The sequence below is a fragment of the Genypterus blacodes genome, unplaced genomic scaffold (genome assembly GCF_046128005.1).
Source record: "Genypterus blacodes isolate CSIRO-AG114 ecotype Tasmania unplaced genomic scaffold, CSIRO-AGI_Gbla_v1 ptg000440l_1, whole genome shotgun sequence".
Classification (NCBI taxonomy): domain Eukaryota; kingdom Metazoa; phylum Chordata; class Actinopteri; order Ophidiiformes; family Ophidiidae; genus Genypterus; species Genypterus blacodes.
The window spans coordinates 93,766-116,339 of NW_027467210.1; the positions used below are offsets into that span (position 1 = coordinate 93,766).

General features: G+C 52.4%; 1 protein-coding gene across 2 annotated transcripts; it reads right to left on the minus strand.

Annotated features, from left to right (window-relative positions):
- Positions 1-230: 230 nt before the first annotated feature.
- znf385a (zinc finger protein 385A) lies at positions 231-22,057 on the minus strand. Of its 2 annotated transcripts, none has more exons than XM_076139682.1 (7): positions 21,926-22,057; positions 16,043-16,153; positions 11,213-11,387; positions 5,613-5,987; positions 2,173-2,357; positions 1,662-1,754; positions 231-1,248 (listed from the first exon to the last, which is right to left on the minus strand). In XM_076139682.1, the coding sequence occupies exons 1-7, from the start codon at positions 22,022-22,024 to the stop codon at positions 988-990; spliced, it is 1,299 nt and encodes a 432-aa protein (XP_075995797.1). In that variant the 5' UTR covers positions 22,025-22,057; the 3' UTR covers positions 231-987. The 2 variants fall into 2 exon arrangements, with proteins under 2 accessions (XP_075995797.1, XP_075995796.1); XM_076139681.1 differs by lacking the exon at positions 21,926-22,057 and adding an exon at positions 18,925-19,826.
- Positions 22,058-22,574: the final 517 nt, after the last annotated feature.

A 22,574-nucleotide genomic window follows, 5' to 3' on the forward strand; every position in this document is an offset into this window, starting at 1 on the left:
TGGCAGATGTGCCCTGTGGCCATTTTTGTTGTTTCAGTCTATTTAAAAGCACAGATTTGTTTTGACCTGTGTGTGTGTGTGTGTGTGTGTGTGTGTGTGTGTGTGCCTGGGGTCAATCTGTCCGCTGACCCCCAGTGGCCCTTCTCTCACCAGTGACGGGGCGATGAGGGAGTACAACCCCCCCCCCCCCTTTCCCAGAGTCCTGCTCTCCCACCCACCCACAGACACACACACAGACACACACACACCCTCCCACCCCCTCCATCTACTACATGCTCGGACGTAACTACAGCAGCCTGCCTGTCAGCTGAAGCCATGTTGGATCTAGCAGAGACCTAATGTCACAAATTGAAGAGTTTTCCGTCCTCGGGCGCAGAGAGAGACGCGGACGTGTTGAGCGCCCGGGAGGCTCCGCAGCTACACGCCGCGCATACAGCAAGACCGATGGAAGCAGCTACCCTACGGACATAACATTATTGTCTTGGTTTTTGAGGTGCATAGGATGAGAATAAACACGTTGAGCCGCGACGAAAAAGGGAGGAAGAACCAAACCGGGACCAGAGTGATGAATGTAACACTCAGACCAGGTTTAGTGTTTCCAGAAAGATCGGCGTGTGTTTGCCGGTTTGTTCTGTAGCTATTGAGGCGACCGTGACAGGGCCACAGTGCAAGAGGGAGGAAGAAGAAGAAGAAGGAGGAGGAGGAGGAGGAGAGGTGAGAGATGTACAAGGGAGTTCAATGCATAATGAGTATCTCTCCTCTCCGCTCATTCCATCTGTGGATCCGTCAGCAGTCTTTGAAATGGAGGGAGAGTTTTCTCTTTCTGCTCTCAGCTGTTCTCCCCCCCTCCCCCCCCCTCCTGCTCCTCTCTCATCTTGATTTTTAAATAGCTGGAGTTTCCCCCGTCTGCCGTCGGTCGTGTTCGTATCTTCACAGTGTGCTTTTGGAGTGGCTGTTCCTGACTGGCCGAGGTCAGAGGGCGGCGTGTCAGTAAGGGGAGAAGAGGATGGGCCCGTGCGTGGTGCGGATGGGCCCGGGGGCGGGTCTTAGGATGGCGTGGGTGAGAGGGGGGCCTTGCAATAGGTGATGGTGCGGGTGGTGTGCGGTGTGCGGAGCGGCTGCGGCGGCGCGGAGAGCCAGATGGTTCGAGGACGCTGCGGCGGCCATTGCGGCGGCGACGGCCATGGGGCTGGGCAAGAGACCTGCGCCCAAAGCTTTGGTGAGATCCTTGGAGAAGGTCAGAGAAGACTGGAGACAGGAGGAGACAGATGGAGAGAGAGAGGAGGGAGAGGAGGGAGAGGAGGGAGAGGAGGGAGAGGAGGGAGAGGAGGGAGAGGGGGGGGGGATATAATAATTATTTCCAGAAGGTCAACATATGGAGCAGAACACAAATATAAGCTCATCTCCAGACTCCAGACTTTGATCTGCCATCATGCACACGTTCAGTTGAGTGGTGTGTTAACATCTCCATGAAGGCCACACACACACCAGAACAGCTGGAGGGCTACGGTCCGATTAGATGGACAAGTAGTAATGACTCCAGCAGCCCTGAAGGCATCTTGTCTTAGACTAACATCGTCTATCTGGAGTGTGGATCTGGGTTTTCTGCTGAATGTGTTTGGAAGAGGAGTGAGGATGAAGAGTGAAAGGTGAAAGGTTACCGTCAGGTCCACGCCCCTGTGCTTCTTGTGTCGGCTGAGGAGGGGGTTGGGTTTGCCCGCCATGCCGTCCCGGTGCCTTCGACTTGATATGTGCTGCAGAGAGGAAGGGGACAGTGTGTGTGAGTGTGTGTGTGTGTGTGTTAGACCTGCATACAGGCAGAGACACTCACACATTCAGACTGGCTGCTTAATCAGAAAGGCATGGACACAAACGCAGCCATGTGTGTGTGTGTGCAGGCGGTGAATTATGTACGAGTGATGTCATAGTTTCTAAATAAACTCGAGGCTGTGTGTGTGTGTTTGTGTGTGTGTGTGTGTGTCTTTGCTTAGCTTTTACAATCCAAGATGAAGAAAGGCAGACTCTCTCCATAATGAAGTAAAACAAACATGAGCCTACAAGATGTTTACTGGCAATCAACACGACATCATCATATTGTTCTATACCAGAGAGCGGTGATCATGTCTGAGGTATGTTTGTGTTCCTCCGGCTGCGTGTTGTTTTGTCCCCCACCTGTTTGAGCTGCAGTTCAGAGTTGACCCGCACGTTGCAGATCTCACAGTGGAAGGTTCGTTCCTGAGTGTTGGGGTCCACCGGCCCCCCTCCCTGCTCTCCGATGGGCTTGGGGCCCAGGCGAGGATACGCCTTGATGGGGCCCAGCCCGCTCCGTGCCTCCAGGATGGTTTTGTGTTTGGTACCTGCACACACACACACACACACACACACACACACACGCGCGCCAAAGCAACAATTTACCCGTATGAAAATTTGAGAATAACAAATCCTCCTGACACAACACAGACGGGATGAATCAGAGCAACCAGAGCCGAGCTGTTTCCATCTGCCTGAGCCTGGAATGAGCCCCGGACAACATTCCAACATTCCTCGGGATTTTCTCCGATTGCACTCACAAATATCAGCATGAACTCTGATTGTCCAATAAATGAGCTCATAGTGTGTGTGCAGCACATGTCAGGAGAGACAGAGGGTGTAGTACCACCCTGTCACCAGTAGAGGGGTGTAGCATGCAGCTGAGCATCCTCTGGCTTCACCTGCTGATCCTCTGAGTGATGATGTCATCGCCCACTAATAGGAAGATGACTTCTTATTTTGACTTAATTTTAAGGTGGCGTCTGACAAAAAAACACATTAGGGTTTTGCAGTCACGTGTGTTGTTGTTGCTGCTGTCGTTGCCATGACATTGACTTTGCACTCGCAGACAACTGCTTTAATGTGATGTAATGTTCCAGAGGTAATGATCCGTTGGCGAGTGCAGCTCAGCCGGTTGTCACACTGAGTGGCACCATCATCATCATCATCATCATCATCAGCAGACACACACTCTGAGTCTCAGAGGAAGAGACGAGTCAGCAGCACCGTCCAACTCCTGCCTCATGAATATTCATACGTTATCGACCCTCACACACAGAGACACACACACAGCAATGTGAGTGTGTCAAAAGGCACAGACACACACATGAGTTAGAACCTTTTGGTTTAAAATCAGAGAACTCCAGACTCTGGGGTCTTCACATGTCACCCCCCCCCCCCCCCCCCTCCTCAGACCGAGCAGACTGAGCCCAGCTGTCAATCAAGGAGGAAGCATGTCACTAAACAGATTCATGCAGAGCTTGTTAATAAGATCTGTCCAGCCTCTCTCATGTCTTTACAGTAAAGCAGACTGAATCAATCTCATCCACACGGAGGAAATGTGCTGCATGTTCTTACGTATCACGTTCCACCTTTCAAGGAATCTCCAGAGCGTGTGTACGCCTAAAGCATGTGCCAGGAAGGCTTCTCTTTAAATAATCATGTTTTGTTCTTTGCCCCTGCTCCCCACCCGTCTGTCTGTCTGTCTGTCTGTCTGTCTCCTACCCTCAGAGTGAAACATCCCTCTATCACTGGATCTGACTGAGAGTTTGAGTCACTCTGAAAATCTCTTTGAACAGAGTTAAGGTTACAGAGGAGGGAAGGGCCTGGGGTGTGTGTGTGTGTGTGTGTGTGTGTGTGTGTGTGTAGGGGGGCCTATAGATGCAGGCTGTGGGTCTAAACTGTGGAGGAAAAGGCCGGACTCTGGTGCCTGCTGTATTTTGCCTTTGTTCTATTTTTGGTTCGACAATGGACGGCCCGGTGGATTGAGCCGAGTCTTTGTGAGTGTGAAGCAACAAACACAAACAAACACGGCACAGAAAAACACGCACAAAAACAAACCGAGGCCGAGAGGAAACTGTTGCATAAATGTTGAGACAATCTCAGGCGCACATCATCATCGTTCTTCGCTTGTTGCTCGCTCGCTCGCTGCCACGCACGCCGCCGCCGCCGCCGCCGCCGCTGCTGCTGCTGCTGGTGTCTGGGTCGCACATGCGGCGGCTTACATGCACACACTGATGTTTCTGCAGAGCAGGGGAGAGCGGGACTGCTTCCAGATTGCAAGAGTTTCGGCTGTAAATCACGGCGGGGGTTGATGTGCGGGCCAGCTCACTGACAGCCGGCAGTGACACAGGGTTATGTTTGCTTAAAAGCTGCAGAACGCCGCCTGTGATCTTTCAGTTTCACACATGCAGATACATAATGAATATAGGACGGGAGGCATGTGCATACGGGCGGGTGTGAGATGAATTTACGGTCGCGAGGCTGTGAGGGCGGAGCGCTGAACGATTTGTCAGAGCTCAATAAAATCTCCTTTCCAAAAGCCTGCCAAAGGTTACTTCACTCATAATGGTGCCGGTGATTACACGTCGACATTAAAAGCATTTGTTGGCCGCGTCGATGTCTGGCGGGACGAACTTGAGAGGCTCCGGCCATCAAACAACCGAGGAGACCCGGGGAAATAATCTTATCAAAGCTCATCTGCACAGAATTCTCTCCCTCTTTCAAAAGGAGCTGCTCTTGATTTGTACTCGGGGAAACTATTCCGCTTGCTTTTCATCCAGCGCCTAGACAGAAGTGGGATTATTTTGAGATCAGACCGAACCAAAGAGACGTTTAAGCTTTGATTCAAGCCTGAGTTTGATATTTTCTCTAAAGAACTCCATGATTTCAACCTGTTTATGATAAAGATTCAGTTTCCACACATCCATCCCCGCTCTTTACCTCCTGAAATGAGAGGAGGATGAGAGGCAAATGATGTCACTCCATGTGTCGTTGCCTATAGGAGCCATCATTTACATTCAGGACATAAATCTGTGTGTTTCCTTTCATTAGATTTGAAAAATGCCCTAGAATCCTTCACCCGTTTCTTCTTCGGGGCAGATGATTGGTCTGTTTCGTGTGCGGGGAGCCTGTGTGTGTCTCCGTGTGTGTCGGAAGTGCAAACAGTGTCTGTGGGTATGAACAGTGTCCTTAAGTGGGCAAACAAGGTCACAGTGGAGGCAAACAGGGAGGGGAGTCTGGAGTAAAGCAGGCACAGGGTTCCTCAGGGGTCTGTGCCGCTCTGAAGCAGTGTGTTGTCATGTGTGAAAGCTGCCTGACAGAATGGAGAGGCGGGTATGAGCTCAACACATAACAGCCTATCTTCTTTGTGAGCTACATGTCCCTCGTGCGCTGGTTAGCCGCTTTCACATCCTTCCTCTGCTTCTCATTCCACTGGAGCTTCAGGCAGCTTTTCCCTCTAATGCCTGCCTGACAATCGCAATACAAACTCTGTGTGTGTGTTTGTGTGTTTGTGTGTTTGTGTGTGAGTGTGTGTAGGTGTGTGAGTGTGTGAGCGGCGGGCGCAGACAGGTGAGGCACCTCAGCACAGGTGTGTGGTGCTCAGTTACACAGGTTTGCCTCCCTCAGTGTCAAACAGATCAGTTCTCTGCTCCTCACTCTGTCCCTGCCCTCATCCAGGTCACAACCGTCTGAGACGCCTCAGAGGAGCCACAGCCAGACGTTTACTTGGCAACAGCAGCATGTTTGAATAGAGAGAAGAAGACGCGCGACACAGACACAGACATGGACCTGGACCTCACCTTTGTTGTGGGCCTCCAGCTGTGACAGGGAGTTGACGGCCACCTTGCACAGCGAGCAGTACAGCAGCTTCTTGGCCTTGTCTTCCTCCGTCTCGGGGTTGGACGGGCTGCCGGATGCCGCGCCGGCGCCGGGGGCCCCTGAAACCGGGGGACCGGATCCAGACTGATCCGGGTTTGTGCCGATGCCGATGCCGATGCCACAGCCCGGGGAGGAGGAGGGAGGGGGCACCTGGGGGGCGGTGGCGGCGGTGGGCAGGAGGGGGCACAGGGAGGGCAGGGGGGAGTCCATGGGTGGGGTGGGAGGGGTGTTGAGAGGAGGAAGAGGTCCTGGGGCCAGCAGGGGGCCGTTTAACTGCGTCAGGACTCGTGTTTCATCTGCAACGACAGGACAGAAACAGAGAGGGACACATTTAGTTTAACTGCATAAATCAGACAATAAATGGTTTTACTGTGGAGTCCAGACTGAAGCAGACACACACACGCCTGCTGCTCCACCGCATCACTCAGGCTTTCCAATGTGGTGAAAGCATCAGACGCACCAACGTAAACACAGAGGGAAGTGCTCGCTGTTTCCTACTGGACCGGCCGCAGCCTCCGCCTTTAAAAGCTTCCTTTTAATTTAAACAGCAGATACACATAAAGCCCATCAGAGAGGCAAACCTGTGTAGCGTGTCTGTGTGTGTGTGTGTGTGTGTCTGCGTGTGCGACACAGACACGCTTCTCGGCCTTTTGAAGCGTCCGTGGCCATATTTCACTGATGTGGTCGTTTCGAAAGGGGGAAAGAGGAAACACATATCTGAACCTGTGGATGTTTGTCTGCACTCTTGTTGGTTTTGGCCGAAAGCTGAAACGCTGAACGCCACTTGTTCTGCCCCCGGGGCGAGAGAGAGAGAGAGAGAGAGAGAGAGACAGGCAGGAAGCTCTGCTCTCGCTCTCCCTCTCTCCTCGCACCCCCCCCCCCTCCTCTGGAGATGGCTCATTGTTGATCACGTGTGTGTGTGTGACTTTGTTACTCCTTCCTCATATTTGCTAGGGAGGAGTTTCATTATAGAACATGTTTATACTCTTACAGCCACATGTTTGTGCTCAGCCGCTCCCATACGTCATGCCTTAGCTAGTCTCTAAGCGATGGGCGTCGGCTGAATCAAGACCCCCTTCATCTGGATACATTTCAGGCCCCCCCCCCCCCCCCCCCCCTCCTCACCGCACCCAAACGCCCCACAGCACCTAACACAGGCAGAGGGAAGAGGGAACGCCACAGCAGATGAAGGGATAACATGGAGCTGAAGGGAACAGAGATTGAGTTAAAGGGCTGAATTAGCTTTAATGGATTCCTGCATGGAGCTGCTCACGTATAAACACATCAGGGTCGCTGTCCTGAGCGCTGAGGCCCGGCCTGAGTCGCACGCAGTCTGATGGCAGATTACATAACAGGTAACCGGGCCTGTCCAAGATCCCTCCATTGCATCATCGGAGGAGACGATGCCATTCCGAGTGCTTTCCATTCCACCTCTTTCCAAGATCTAAATTCCCTCTTTTCCGTATTGGAAGTTTCCAGCTGCTTGGCTCGTGCGCTCGTCAAACAGATGTTGAGTTTAAAAAAGGATTATTTGGTATTATTTTGACTGCGTTTGACATTGAGGACTCTATAAGGCCGCGGCGCCGGAGGGCGAGCGCTCCCCCGGGCGGAGTCGTGAAGGTTTGTGACTCACGACTGAGATGAGAGTGCGGCGCTCCGAAGCTGCGGCGCCGTCCGGGAGGAGGACGGCGTAATGAAAGCGCTAAAGCACTTTTATACGTCAGTGAATTTCCTATCAAGATGTTTTCGCACCGATGCCCTCCCCCTCCCCACACACACACACGCACACACACTCACACACACTCATAACGACTTCAATACAATGCTGAGAAACAAAGCAAGAATCCATCACATGTGGTTTGAGTTAAGCTCCGGCGGGGCAGAGTAAGGGCTGGGCGGCCAAACGGTAATTTGGGGGGGGATTTCCTTGATCCACGCTGGCCTGGAGAGCCGCCACACCAAAACCGTCGCATGCAGCCCTGCTCGCTGTTTCACCTCACGCTGCCCGCCAGCGTCTCCTCACCCTCAGCCCCCCCCCCCCCTCTTTAGAGCAGGTTCAGCCTGATTCAACGTGCCGTCTTGTCTCACCGCATCAGGCACCCCGCTGAGCCTTGTGGGCCTTTTTCCTCTTTGTCACATTTACTTACCGAAGGAGGAAAAAAACCAGGAGAGATTTAATTATAGATTGGGCCGGAGTGACAAAGTGAGGCGACTCTCTCTCGCCCTGAGAAACCCTGCAACACACACAACTTATTAGATTCTCTTAGACTTTTGTGAGTCTAATTAAACATGGATGAGGCCGTTAACTGACCTTCCTCCCTGCGTGCTGGGCTCATAGTCAGCGAGGAAGAGGAGGAGGAGGAGAAGGAGGAGGAGGAGGCATTATTCACGGGGAGAGGAGAGGTCAGCAGAGAGAGATAACTCAGTCCAGATGCTTCACACTGTTGCCTGGTGTGTTTGCGTTCCCTAATCCACTTCAGGAAATTAAAGCTATGTATAGTTTGCAGGCTGTGGCGTTCAGGGAGAGACGCTTTGTTGATCAAACCGCAGGATTAAATCAGGACTAATTTGAATTCAGCCACAAAGCTCCTTCATTGTTCGCCACAGGAGGCAAAAGTTCAACCTCATCCTTGGAAGTGTGAGACGCTAAATGATCTGGTTTCTCCTCCGGGCCTCTCAGGATGCCGGAAGAAGCCGGAATGCAAAGATGGAATTAGAGCTGAATTTAGCTTATTAACCAATGCTTACGCAGGGAAACGCGAGGATGGATCCAGCACAGCTCTGCAACAATGGAAACCTGTCTGGCTGTATAGATAAACAGGAGGAGAATGACTGTGTGCGTCCTGCGAGCCTATAGGACAGCGAGAGGAGACATGGGCTTATTTTTAACGTGGGAGGAAAGCGGTGCAGTTAGAAACCGCAGTAAACAAACTGAATTACAAATCATCACCTCACTGCTCCAGCAAGAATAACATGAGGTTCACCCACAGGGGCTGGAGGAGGGACTCGTGTGTGTGTGTGTGTGTGTGTGATCAGATGTTAGGGTAACTCAGGTTGGACGTCTGGTCTCTCCCCTCACTTGTTCTTAATGATTAACGAGCTCTGAAACACAACGCTGTCCTCATGCGGGTTGAGCCTCATTCATAATGCAGAGAGGAGCCTCCCCCCCCCCCCCTCCCCTCTAAAGTCTGGCCCGCATCCTAACTCTGAGTCACACACACTCACACACACACACACACACAAACACACACAGGTGGTGCTTTTCTGAAGGTCGTGTTTATGACTTCAGCCAACGTATATGGACTTGTGTGAAGATGAGTCTGATAAAGCAAAAAGAGAGGAAGGTCGGTTTAGCTCTATAGGACAGAGCAGACCACTCACATGCTGCTCTGTGTAACAGCTCTGTGTAACAGCTCTGTGTAACTCTACACTGCAGTCACCACACAGACACGCAACCCAAAACCCTCGCATGAAAGTCATCCCTTTCACTGACCTTGTGTGTGTGCGCGCGCGTGTGTGTGTGTGTGTGTGTGTGTGTGTGTGTGTGTGTGTGTGTGTGTGGTGCTATAATGTCAGGGTGGTTTTAACAGGGCCTTCATTAAAGTGGGAGGCGTCTCACACACACACACACACACACACACACACACACACACACACACAGCAGAGGGACGGACGAAGGAGGAAGGGGAGAGCAGAGTTTCTTTCCAAGTAAACAGCTGCAGCGCCTCCTTCTCTTCTCTCGCAGGCCCCCCCCCCCTCCCCCCCAAAGCCCAGGCCCCCCCCCCCCCCCCCCCCCCCTTCCCCCTCCCCCCCAAAGCCCAGGGCCTCCTCCTCCTCCTCCCCCCCGCCACTTCCTCCTCCTCTTCTTCATAGGGGGCCGCGCTGACCGCAAGCCCCTGATTCGGAGCGTTCCCGACCCGCTGTGACGGCTTCAAACAATAAGCTCCGCCTGGATTCCTCCTGTTTGTGGCGTCGGCTCTGATCAATCAGCCTCAGGTGAAGCAGCGACTAAAGGCTCATTCCACACAATATCTCTCTGAGCCTCACGGGAATATATGATTTCAAAAGAGGCCCCCGTATAAACACACACACACACTCCCGCTGCTGATGAATGGGTGTGTGTGTTTATACGGGGGCCGTGTGTGCGTGTGTGTGTGTGTGTGCGTGTGTGAGCTGTGGGAAAAGCTCCTCATCCTTCTGTCGCCACTCATGCTCACATTGTTTACATGTGTGTGCGTGTGTGTACAGTAGATGTGTGCAAGCATGTGTGTGTGTTTAAGCCCCTCCCCCTCCGTTGGGACAAGATCACACTAAGGACACACACACACACACACACACACAGAGATGGGGTTCCAGGGTCACGAGAATGAGGCTTTGGATGGAAAACGGCATTCTTTCACATGTTGCTACTCTCAGGCTTGTTTTGCCGGCTCTGCGTTTTCACTCATGAGGACTCGCATGGGGCTGATCTCAGCGGACTGAGAGCCACACTTGAGGGCAATCGAGGAAAATTCTCAAAGTGCGGAAAGAACAATATTTACAGAGCTAAAAGGAGGCAAAGGCGCTGAACTCTGTGGGCCCTTTGGTTCTGACCCGGTTTGGCTCATGTAACCATCGTGTTTGTTTTGAATCCTCTCCATGATAAAGGGGAAACGTCAGGAAACAGTTTCCTCTCCAGAAACCTGCCTAAACCTCACCGAAAAGCACCGGCCCGGCATATTCAGAGCCTGAGTCAGCGGGTCGACACCGGAGCAGCCAGGCGGGAGGACGTTCCAATGTTTACTGGAGTCTGTGAGGCTGTTTGGGTTCTACATGGATACAGAAAGTCTTTAAATCAGCACACAAACCTGCAGACACACTGAGAGGAGGCGCGTGCGAGCCGTAACTGCCACTATAATATATTTTAATGAGCTGAATCAGTCGCCTCCCGGGGCAAATATCTTTTAAAGTATTTTGTTTGGGCTCTCTGGGGAGCTCAGCTTTGGCTCGCACTTTGCCGCCGTGTTGGAAAATGAGAGTCGCCGTCTGTTTCCAGTTTGACTTTTCCTCTCAACCTGCCCGCTTCCATTCCGCTCCTCTGCCAGGTGGAGCGGCGTTCAGACCCACGCGAGCCGACTGAAGTTAGAGTTCAATTTACACAAGTGCAGCTTTCCAGGGATTTTAAAGGAGGAATTTATTGCGGCGTGTTGTTTCTACACTTGTAACGTTTCCTTCTTATAGCTCATCGCTCCGACTCCAGCTTATGAGTTCTGCCTAATCAGCGGCGGGCCGTAAGCGATGCTGGAGCTGAGCCGGCCCGTTTGTCAGACCACACAGGCGGCGGAGAAGCTGGTAAAGCAGAACGTGTGCGTGTGTGTGTATGTGTGTGTGTGTGTGTGTGTTTGTTATTTCTTCATATTTCAGGGAGACTATTTTCCATCTAATTTCCCCCGAAACCTCATCGGCCCCCGACCGTCCTGGGTGGCGACCATTTCAACAACCCTCGGGGGAAATCAGCGCTCCCTCTCTCTCTCTCTCTTACCCGGTTTGCTGGGGTCGCTGTCGGTGGCGGCGCCGGGGGCTCCGGGCGGAGAAGGGGACGAGGTGGGGGGCGCCGTCTGGGCCTTGTCCCCATCTTGAGGACGACTCTTGGACGTCTCGATGCCTTTGACTCTCCTGGCGTGGCGGTTGCCTTTGTAGTGGGCTTCTGCCTGGCTCTGACGGCAGGAGACAGGAAGGAACACAAGTTTAGGGTTGAGGTTAACACAAATGACAACAATGAGCACGGACACACACACACACCCACACACACACAGACACACACACACATACACGTTTGCATGTTATTCAATACGCTCTGGAGAGTGCAGGCAGCAGACGGAGGGCAGGTTTACAGTGGATAGATGGATTACATCATGGGAATACAAAGATGCAATGATACAGCGATCAGGACATCAGAGCCCTGCACTCCACCCGTCCCTGCCATCCTATATCTGCCCTCGTCTCAGTCCGGCTTTACGGGGGACTACAGACGATCAAGCGCTTCATATCTACAGTAAACAAAGAGTTAAATCTATAGAATGCATGACCTAAGTGTCCAGAGCCGAGGGGGGGGGGAAAGGTTGAAACCCGGGTCAGTGGGGTGCCAGGCACTCTACAACACACACACACACACACACACACACACACACACACACACACACACACACACGTTCCTGTGACAGTAATGGTCTTCACCTGCTGGCCTTTGCTCAAACACAGAGTGAACTCGGTCTGTTTGAATCTAAACATAGATCACAGCCCAGGCAGAGGAAAGAGCAGAACTGTATTATCTCAGTTTAACCATAAATCAGAGATATAAGGACCGGAGAATGTCCTGCATTCCGCCGGAGGGAAAACCAAAGGGGGGCGCAGATCAATGACAGAGGCTGCTGAGCTGCTGAGAGACAGACAGACAGGCAGACAGACAGACAGACAGACAGACCACTGCTTACACGTTTGTTCTCAGAGTAAACAATGGAGACGAATGGCTGGTCAGGGGAGCATCGGGACATCTGTGAAGACACACTAAGTCTGTGTGTGTGTGTGTGTGTGTGTGTGTGTGTGTGTGTGTACACACTGAGGTATGTGTGTCTGGGACAGTGCGGCGGGTGAGACGTGGGGCTGCTTAGCTGAGCTGTCGCCAGCGGTCTGGCTTCACATTGTTGTGATTGCGCAAAATAAACACATGCACACATACACACACACGTACACAAACACACACACAGAAACATAAACACACACACACACACAAAGCTAGGATAAGACATGTGTTTGCTTCATGTTTCTATCTCTCTTTCACCAGATTTGCTGACCCAGACACCTCAATCAGGTACCTGACAGCTTCATACTCTGCTCGTTTCCCAGTATGTCTGTGTGTGTGTGTGAGTGTGTGTGTGTGTGTGTGTGTGTGTGTGTGCGTGCGGGCGAGCAGATGGGCCGCGCCGTGTGCCGCGCCGGCCAAATAATATTAGATCAAGGGGGCCATTACGAGCGAGATTATTAAGTGGCTGGATTAGTTTGCAGCCGGGGAGCGACACGGTATTGGACGGCGGCTGACAGCTGCCGTGGGTGCTGACAGCCCCGGGGGATTCTGAGTGACAGCGCGGCCATCACGCGCTGGGCAGCGGCTCAGGACCGGGGATGTGCGCCGCCGCAGCAGAACAGGGGGGGGGGGAGTCTTGTAATTCGTGATGACAAACAAGACTCTGGATTTAGAACCTCAGTAACTGGAGCCAGGCAAGGAGCTGCAGGGTGGAGAAGTGTGTGGGTGAGGCTAAAAAAGACGTGATCCATGAAAGATGCAGGAAGGAATGGAAGAGGGGGGGGAGGGGGAAGGGCGAGGGTAAGGCGTGGAGAATGGCAGAGGAGTCATGGAGACCTTCTTCAACTCTGCCAAACATACGGGCGCCGGTGTGAGAGTGAGAGAGGAAGAAGGGAGAGATGTTGTGTATCCAGGGAATTACACAACAAGGCAAGGCAATGTAAAGAGACGGAGAGAGAGAGAGAGAGAGAGGGAGGAGAAGCTGCTCCACATGAGGCTGACACGCGTAGGATTTATTATGCAGGACGCTCCAAACGTAGAGAAAGGCTTTCCGTCGTGCCGAGGAGAGAACGCTGTGATGTCACAGCGCAATGCAGCAACTCCAGATGCAGGAGAGGGAAGGGGGGCGAGGAAGTTAAAGGAAAACACACAAAGAGAGAAGTAAAGGAAGGAGTGTAAGGAAGCAAACAAGGGAGAGGAGTGAAGGAGAGAGGAAGAGGAAGAGGAAGAGGTGCATCGTGATGCTGCAGCAGCTCTGGTCAATGCAGCGCGACAAAGCCTGTGATGTCACTAATGCAGCACGCCACCAAGGTTACTCTGCATATGGCCCCGTTTAGCTCCTCACACCCACACAGGACGCAGGGACGGAGGAGCCAAACCTCCTCCTCCCCCCCCCCCCAGCGTCTCCTCTCGCACACTTCTCCCAAGATGCACCGGGGCTGTCAGAGCCAGAGACTAATCCGTGCCCTTGACGAATGCATCTTATAATAAGTAGTGGCAGCCAATTTGAGGCATTTCCATGCTGTAAATAATGCAGAAAAGGAGAGGAAGACAGATAGGACGAGGGGGGAGAGAGAGAGGGGGGGGGGAGAGAGAGAGGGAGGGAGAGAGAGAGAGAGAGAGAGAGAGAGAGAGAGAAAGGAAGAGCAAATGGGAGAAATAAATGATGTGAAAATGATGCGTGAAATGAGTGCGGCCAGGGTGGGGAAGGATGGAGGAGCTGAGATCTTTTGAAGACAAACACAGAGACGGGGACGTTTGACGCAGAGACGCAGAGACGCAGAGACGCAGAGACGCTCACCAAGCTCCCCAACCGTCTCACAGGCGGAGGAGACACCCAAATGTCAACTTCAAGGGCAGGATAATCCAGAGCCTGAACCTCAGAAACAAAGCTGGGATTGGAGCCCAGGATTCTTGGAGCTGTGGTTATACTGGGTGGGGGTGAGGAGGGGGGTGAGGAGGGGTGAGGAGGGGGTGAGGGGGGATTCCAAGTCCGCCAGTCTGCGAGTCTGCAGCAGACGTGACAAAGCCCACGTGCTGCGGCGTCGCCGTCTTCTTGTTACACTGGCAGGGAGAGTGACATTGACAACAGCGAGGCAGAGGAGTCGCACATATCTGAGAGGATCCGCATGCTCGCATCACAGTGTGTGTGTGTGCCTGTGTGTGTGTGTGTGTGCGCTTCAGTGGGAAGAGCGAGTTCTTAGGAAACCTAATCCGCTCGTGTTCCTGGTCCGATGATTCATGGTGTTGATGATAACGGTGCGCAGAAGGATGTGTCCAGGAAGTGGAGAAGAGCAGACGGACACGGGGACATACCGGGCTCACACACACACACACACACACACACACACACACACACACACACACACACACACACACACTCAGAAAGAGGTTCACTACAGTTCAGTTGTATTGTCCTGTTCCACATTCTAGACTTATTTCCACTCAGGCTGGACAACAAACCACCAACAAATCATCAATCTTGTTATTTGCCTTAATTTCAGTAAACTACAAATATCTAAACTGCTAATAAAGACAATAACCGCTGACGTCCCACCTACAGGCTGATCCAGGAGGGGTCACATGTCCAAAGTGAGCTCATATGAAGAAGTAAACCCCGAGGCTCAGAGCGGTTCAGCTGTGTCATCGCTTAACTACTGAGGTAAGTGAGAGAAATAGTGTAGATAAACATTCCGGCTCTCTGTCCGGCTCTGATCTAAACATCATCCCTCACCGCTCCACACACTCCGTCCTGCATACACAGCATCCAAAGAGCTCCTGTGCACTTTCACTCACACACCGTTACAGCAACACATGAGATTCTGTATGATGACGTCACTCTAAGCAGCTGTTAAACGTACACATCCCTCTCCTGTTTGACATTCAGCTCTCCCTCTCTCTCTCTCTCTCTCTTCTCCTCTCTTCTCTTCTCCGCACTGTAAACATCTGCCTCTTCACCGTTTCCTGTCGTCTATGAACGTACAGCACAGAAAGCTGAAATCACAGCCTTGGAGCTCCTTCGGCCGCACGCAAACCCATGATTGCAGCCCTGGGCGAGTATATATAGCTCCGCTCCGTCCGCTCCCGCCTGCTGTGTGTGTGCACGCCCTGGACCACAGAACGATCACCAATCACACACAGTTTTCCTCTCGGTCTAGCGGCGGTAAGAGAGGATGGAGAACAGGTTGGAATCACAAACGACCGGCTTGCTCTTTCATTAATTTGCCATCAGTGAAAGCCGCAGCTTGCCAGTGGGAGGAATGTGCAATTAAACTCCCATTGTGTTTGCAGATCTAAAGTGCACCATATGGACAAACAGATGAAACTGCTCTTAAAACTGATGGATGGAAGGATATAAAAGCACCGAAGGAAGCAACTTTGACTCCTCACACGTTGACTTTGCCTCATGTGAGAAGATCTTAATTGAGATTTGTCAGCAGAGAGAGAATCCCTGAAGAAGCTCGGGCAGGAATCCTATTTCACGCTCTCTCTCCCACTCCTGACGGGCCTGCTGCTTATTTTTCCTCCCGCTAACTTCACGCCGTCTCCCATAAATGACATTCCAGCGGGATCTCCACTGCCAAAACACAACCGAGACAAAAACGCCGCCGGAACACATCCTCTGTCACATCGCTGGCTCAGGACGCGTGACGAACACATTCCTGAAATGTGGACCACAGCACATTCAAACCATTAAAACAGAGATCCAGAGTGGAGGAAGGAGAGGGAGAAGAGGATCGTGTGTGTGTGTGTGTGTGTGTGAATGAGATCTTCCCCCGATCTTTGTACCTCGGAGTTGAAGCGGATCTGGCAGACGTTGCAGGAGATCACCGGCCTCTTGGTCTTGATCAGCGGGACTCCGAAGGTGTGGTTGAGCACGGCCTTCTGGACCGGATCCATCTGAGAGAGAGAGAGAGAGAGAGGGAGAGAGAGAGAGGGAGATCTGGTGAGTGAGTGAGTCATTCATGTCCTACAGGTTTGCGTAACTGGAATCCTGCTGTCACGACTCCGTAGGTCATGTCCCGTGTTTACGAGTGACAGTGACAGGAGCGTTAACGGCGTCTCGTCCTCGCTGCATGTTTCTCTTTATCTCCAGCAAACCGTGTCGGCAGTTTGTTGCTACGACGGCGAACACACACACACGCGCACCTGTCACATCCCGGGGCCCTGTGATCCTGACCAGGCAGGATCACAGGGCACAGGCAACACACAGCTCCACACACACACACACACACACACACACACACACAGTATCTGCCTATGCTAATTGCTTCAGCGGGGCTGTCGGTCACAGATGTGATGTTAAGCATCTCGTATAAATTTAAGCAGCCCGCTTAAGCGGCTCTCCAACGTGTCGGGGGATCAAGCCCGGCCCGTTTAAAACAAAGACCCGGACCGCGCCGATCAGAAAGGCCCCGTTCCAATTATCCGTCTGCCTTTGAAGATGAATTTATCTAGCGATGGCGGCTAATTGACCTTAGCATTAGTTTTGAGTCGCTGGCTGAGGTGGATTTATGGGCGCAGACAGTCTGGCACTGCGTCTGAAGCTCAACCAGGCAACATGCACACACTGATGTGGCTCTGATGGAGCTGCGGAGGAATGAAGAGAAAACAAAAGCTCCGGACTGAAGGATGGTGTGGATACCAGGCTGTATGTTTTGAAGTGGTAAGAATGTTCCAGAGGGTTCTCCAAGTCTGATGCAACCGGGTCGGTTCGGCGAGGCCCGTCAGAGCCCGCCAGAGCCCGTCAGAGCCTGTCAGAGCCCAAACACCTCAGCCTGGCTCCTTACCTTGGTTTCATTTGGCCAAACACCAAGCGTTTCCTCGCTCACCCTCAGCCACGCTTCCCTCTCATACACAAACGTCTCCATGTCGGCCCGAGCAGCCACGGAGGAAATTGATATTCACATAGCTCCAACGCAAGCAAGTCCAGAATCTGCACGGGGGCCCGTTACCCGGCAACCCCCAAGAACCCGGGGTAAACATGGAAAGAGAGGAAAAGGGGGGAGGAGGAGGAGGGGTGAGAGAGTTTAACAGGGTGACAAGACGACACAGATACACACCATCTGGGAGGGAGGGAGAGAGAGAGAGAGAGAGAGAGAGAGAGAGAGAGAGAGAGAGAGAGAGAGAGAGAGAGAGAGAGAGAGAGGGGGGAGAGAGCGGGAGAGGGAGAGAGAGAGAGCAAGGAGAGAGCGCAAGAGAGAGAGAGAGAGTGGGAGGGGAGCGAGAGAGAGAGAGAGAGAGCGAGAGAGAGAGAGAGAGAGAAAGAGGTAGAGAGAGGGGGAGAGAGCGGGAGAGGGAGAGAGAGAGAGCAAGGAGAGAGAGAAAGAGAGAGAGAGTGGGAGAGGGTGAGAGAGGGAGTAAGGGAGTGAGGGAGAGAGAGAGGGCGGGGTGAACATCCTCACATCACACATTCTTATCTCATTTGGCTCCGGTCCCTTCTCTCTCTCTATACTCCCTCTATTCCTCTCCACCAAAACAAACCCTCTCCAGATGTTCCGATGCACAGAGCCTAACAGGATATTGGCCAATGGCGTCGCTGGATCCTATCTGTCCAAACAACAGAGTGAAGATCTCTGCAGTGACGAAGCACTCAACTAACAAAATGGGATCCGCAAGAAACCATCGAGGCAGGGCCTGACTTCAGTGTGTGTGTGTGTGTGTGTGTGTGTGTGTGTGTGTGTTACCTCAGGACACACACACACACACACATGCTGTGACCCACCAGACCCCTTTAAACAAAGGTTAACAAGAGGTGAAGAAGGTGGAGGGCTGGACGACATCAACCACAGGGCCTCTCCCCCCCGCCACCAGCCAGCCAGCCAGCCAGAGCAGCCAGCCAGAGCAGCCAGCCAGCCAGAGCAGCCAGAGGAGCCAGCCAGAGCAGCCCTGACTCTGGGTGTGGGTCAACTACGATCCAGCCAGTTGGTTCAGCTGTTAAACACACTAGGCAGCAGCCAGCGAGCCTTTCTGGAGTACGATGATGTAACTGATGAGGGATTTTCCAAAACTCAGAGTGAGGAGCAGTCGGGGCGAGGAAACGTTTCCCCCCCGAGTGACACGGCTCTAAAGCTACAGCTCGTCTGAGGAACACGCAACTAAAGACACCTTGATCCGCTGATGAAAGAGAGCCGGGAGAGTTATGGGAGTCAAATGGCATATAGGGGTTCTGTGAGTGTTGTCACGCCAACAGCACCTTCTGATGTTCCTTATGTTCAAACATCACACATCTCCCACAGACAAGACGCCAGCATCTCCTTCTTCTTCTTCTTCTTCTGGACCCTTTCTTTCGCTCTTCTGGTGGTTTAACTGTCTTCCCTCTCGTCTCCCATCTCGCCCTTCATCTTCCTCTCTCTTTGTCCCCCCCTCCTCCCCCCCTCCCCTCCCCTCTCCAGTGTGTTTGCTCAATGCCCTGCAAACGAAAATCTTATGGAATGCTCGAATTCCGGCAGCGTGGAATGCTGGGCGCCGTGTCTCTCGGTGGGGCCGCTCTGGCACGAGCTGTAAACCCTGCAGCGTGCCAGATAATAATAATAATAATAACAAAGCCTTTGAAGCACAAGTTTGACTTTAGTGTGTTGCCCAGTTGGAAGCACAACAGAGAGGAAGACAGAGATAAAGAGAAGAAGCAATCAAAAGCTTCATCTTCCCTAACATCTCCTAACACTCACCTTCTTCTCCTCCGCCTCTGTGGAAGCCTGCAGCTGCATTGATCCTCCTGTGTGTGTGCCGCCGCCGCCGCCGCCCGTGGTGTGTGTGTGGTTCTGGGTGTGTGTGAGAGTGTGAGGTGAACTTCCCTCACTCATTCAGCCGCCCGGTCGGTTGTCAGTGCTGAATAAAAAACTTAACTACATAAAAAAATGAAGATGGACAGCCTGGTGATGCACGGCCGCCTCAGAGATCTGTTTGGTTTCTCCCCTTCAGCACTTTCAGCTCAGAAGAAGAAAGTGTTTGCTGCTGTGAGGACTCTCTCTCTCTCTCTCTCTCTCTCTCTCTCTCTCTCTCTCTCTCTCTCTCTCTCTCGTCTTTCATTGACACATCACCCTAACAAGTGTCTCTGTCTCGTCTACCGTCTCCTCTCTGCTCTTGCCTCTGTCACGCTTCCCTGTCCTGCTGCTCCCTCACTGTTCCTCCCCTGCTCTCTCCTCCCCCTTTTGCTCTCTCTCCCTCTCTCTCCCTCTCCCTCTCCCTCTCTCTCTCTCCTCCTCATGCATGTTCCCTCTGTCCAGATGCAGGCAGCATGGTTTGTCCCAGGCTCCTCTCTCTCTCTCTCTCTCTCTCTCTCCCTTCTCTCTTCCTGCTCAGCTCTTTCCGGGCCAGTAGAGCTTCTGCCCCTCCTGTCGATCCCAAACACACACACACACACACACACACACACACACACACTGGACTGCGACTGTAAACGTGAAAGATTCCAACTGCTCAGCCTTGATTTATAAGCTGTGCCGGTCTGTCAAAGGGAACAAGTGTGATGGCACAGCTAGTGTGGGAAAAGTTGTGGTGTAAAAAGGAAGACAGCTGGAGGACTTAGTTGAGAGAGAGAGAGAGAGGGAGAGAGGGAGAGAGAGGGAGAGAGCGGGGGAAGAGTGCTGGATGGAGTCTGGTTCTGACCCTGCAGCAGGTGAAACTCAACAAGTCTGCACATGGTGTTGCGTGATTAGATACGTTCATCCTAAATTCCTGACTTTGCAGCCGAAACAACCCACGCTGCACGGCTCAGACTGTGTGTGTGTGTGTGTGTGTGTGTGTGTGTGTGTGGGGGCATATGCATCCATATCAGTACCAGCTGCTGCGGCTAAATTATTCAGCTTCGTCACTGTCTGTCTGGAGACGCACGGAGCAGGACGAGCAGGTATAGAGGACAAATCGCATTAGAGGAGCATTCAAAGCTGCATATGGCTTCAGGGGTGGGGGCGTTGGGGGGCTGGGGGCTGGGGGGGGGTGTCCGCTCCTCTGCTGAGGCTCTGATAACACTCTATCTGAAGCACAGTCTCATTAGAGCCGCACCAACCGGGCACAGATCACTTATTAATAGAGAATGAAAGTTTGAAAGCGGCCCTCTGCCCCGCTCCGGCGTTTGTCAGTCAAATTGCTCCTGTGACGGCGACCTCATTGCAATTTAATCCACGTCCACGTTTCCACTGTGTGGCGGGCGCACAAAGGAGGAAGACACCGGCTGGAACTGATAGCTTTAATAAGAGTTCAACCTGTTCCAACTCATCCCAGCTCAGAGTCGCTTAAAAGCCCAACAAGACAGGAAAGGCAATGTAAACAGTTTAGAATAAATGAGCTCACACAGTCAAAGTATAGAATGACACCACACACACACACACACACACACACACACACACACACACCAGCTGAAGGTGGCTGTGACACTCTGCTCCCTGGATGTTCTGACAAGATACAATCAAACGCCGCTCAACTCAAAACGCAGTAAAAAGCTTTTAAGTACTCGTCTGTCCGTGTGTGTGTGTGTGTGTGTGTGTGTGTGTGTGTGTGTGTGTGTGTGCCAGTCTGCAGAGGTCAGAATGTCCTCCCTCCCCCTCTCCTATGGCCCCATCTCCTGGCCACAGCCCTGTAGAACAGCACCGGGGCATTAACATTCACCGTGTCCCCCCCTGGACCTTCACACACATTAACATTCAGCGCAGAGGAAGCAGGCAGAACAGAGGGATGTGACCCAAACATAAGCAGCGGATCAGAGAGGCAGAGAGGCAGAGAGACGGCGAGACGGAACGCAAGAAGTATACATCTTTAATTCCAGGGCTTTACTAGCAGACAGGAAGTGCCTGCCCAATAACAGAATCTCTATTAATCTGTCTGTAGCTGGAGCCTAAGTGCCAACGCTTCCACTTACATTACGTCCACGGAGGGCTGTTAAGATGGTTGTATACTTAAAGTGTGGTTAACGGCCTCTGGACTCCTGTTACCATCCCTGTTGTGCCACACGTGGTGCCGACTCCTGCCAAACACTCGCACTTAGTGACGAGAAACGGCTATGTTCCTCCACCGTGTGTGTGTATGTGTGTGTGTGTTTGTGTGTGTGTGTATGTGTGTGTGTGTGCACGTCGCCGCGCCGCAGCCAAATATACCAGGATGACACACACACACACACGCGCGCGCAGGATCATTCTGTTACAGACGCGCTCCAGGAATAGCACCAGATAGCACAGAGTTCACTCATTTTACATATTGCTGACTTGATTGGAGTTTACGCTCCCTAATGGAGTCCGGGGGGTGTGTGTGTGTGTGTGTGTGAGAGTGTGTGTGTGTGGGGGCGGGCGGGAGATGCAGGCAGCACTTTATGCCGAGCTGGTGAAATGCTTAATGTCCCAGCGGCCCCGTCTCAATGATCAGACGGCAGTCATGGCCCGGAGACAGGAGCAGGATGCTAACGTATAAATATCACATCAAAGAGACCTTATAATGTTTAAGGGATAAGATCATCTAAATACACATCTGACATAAGGTCAAAAGTATACTATTTGTGTCACCATGACAACATCCCATCCTGTTACCAGGAACCATGGACGGGTTGGTTCTGATTCGCTTTGGGGGTTAAGGGAGGAATTACAACGATATTAAGGTTACACTAATGGATGAGGTTCTACTTAGTGGTTGTGGTGGTGTGGAGTGTGTGCGCGTATGTGTGTGTGTGTGAATTCCTACCGCGTTGAAGTTGTGGAAGAGGCTCAGGCTGTGTGGAGGCGGGGCCGTGTCCATGGGGAACTGCAGGAAGGGCTTCATGTCCAGGTGAGGCTGGAGCATGGTGGGGGCTCGCAGGAACGTGGGCACCGCCGCCCCGGCCCGGTTTATGCCTCCTGAGAGAGAGAGAGAGAGAGAGAGAGAGAGAGAGAGAGAGAGAGAGAGAGAGATGCGTTCTTAATCACCGCTAAAAAACAGAATACACACACACACCTGCTTATCTTGACTCATTTCCTAAGATGGTTCTGATGCCAGTAAACACTTCCACTTATATCCATAATGTATATAATTGAAGACAGGGAGCCAAACAGAGGGGTGGAGACAGACAGGCAGACAGACAGACAGACAGAGTATAATCATAATGTGTTGTGTGTAACTGTAAAGAGCACGATGAGGCATAATTAAAGAGCAGAGCAGTTATTTACATCTGTGCCACGTGCCAGAGGAGGAAATATTTGGGCCGCTAGGAACACGAGGGATCGCTGCAGACAGACAGACGACTTGATAAGAGCGGAGAGGAGCGACGCAGAGAGAGAGAGAGTGTGTGTGGAACTCACAACACAGAAACGTTTCATTATCCTAAAGACAGCGGCGGCAAATGAAGCAGGAATGC

What these genes read in the sequence shown, in the direction of transcription:
- znf385a (XM_076139681.1), bottom strand. Translation starts at nt 19,059, where the DNA reads ATGAGTGAGGGAAGTTCACCTCACACTCTCACACACACCCAGAACCAC. An exon ending in CAGCGACCCCAGCAAACCGG is followed by an intron (nt 5,988 to 11,212) that starts GTAAGAGAGAGA and finishes CTGTCGTTGCAG; the next exon opens with ATGAAACACGAGTCCTGACG. An exon ending in CTGAACTGCAGCTCAAACAG is followed by an intron (nt 1,755 to 2,172) that starts GTGGGGGACAAA and finishes TCCTCTCTGCAG; the next exon opens with CACATATCAAGTCGAAGGCA.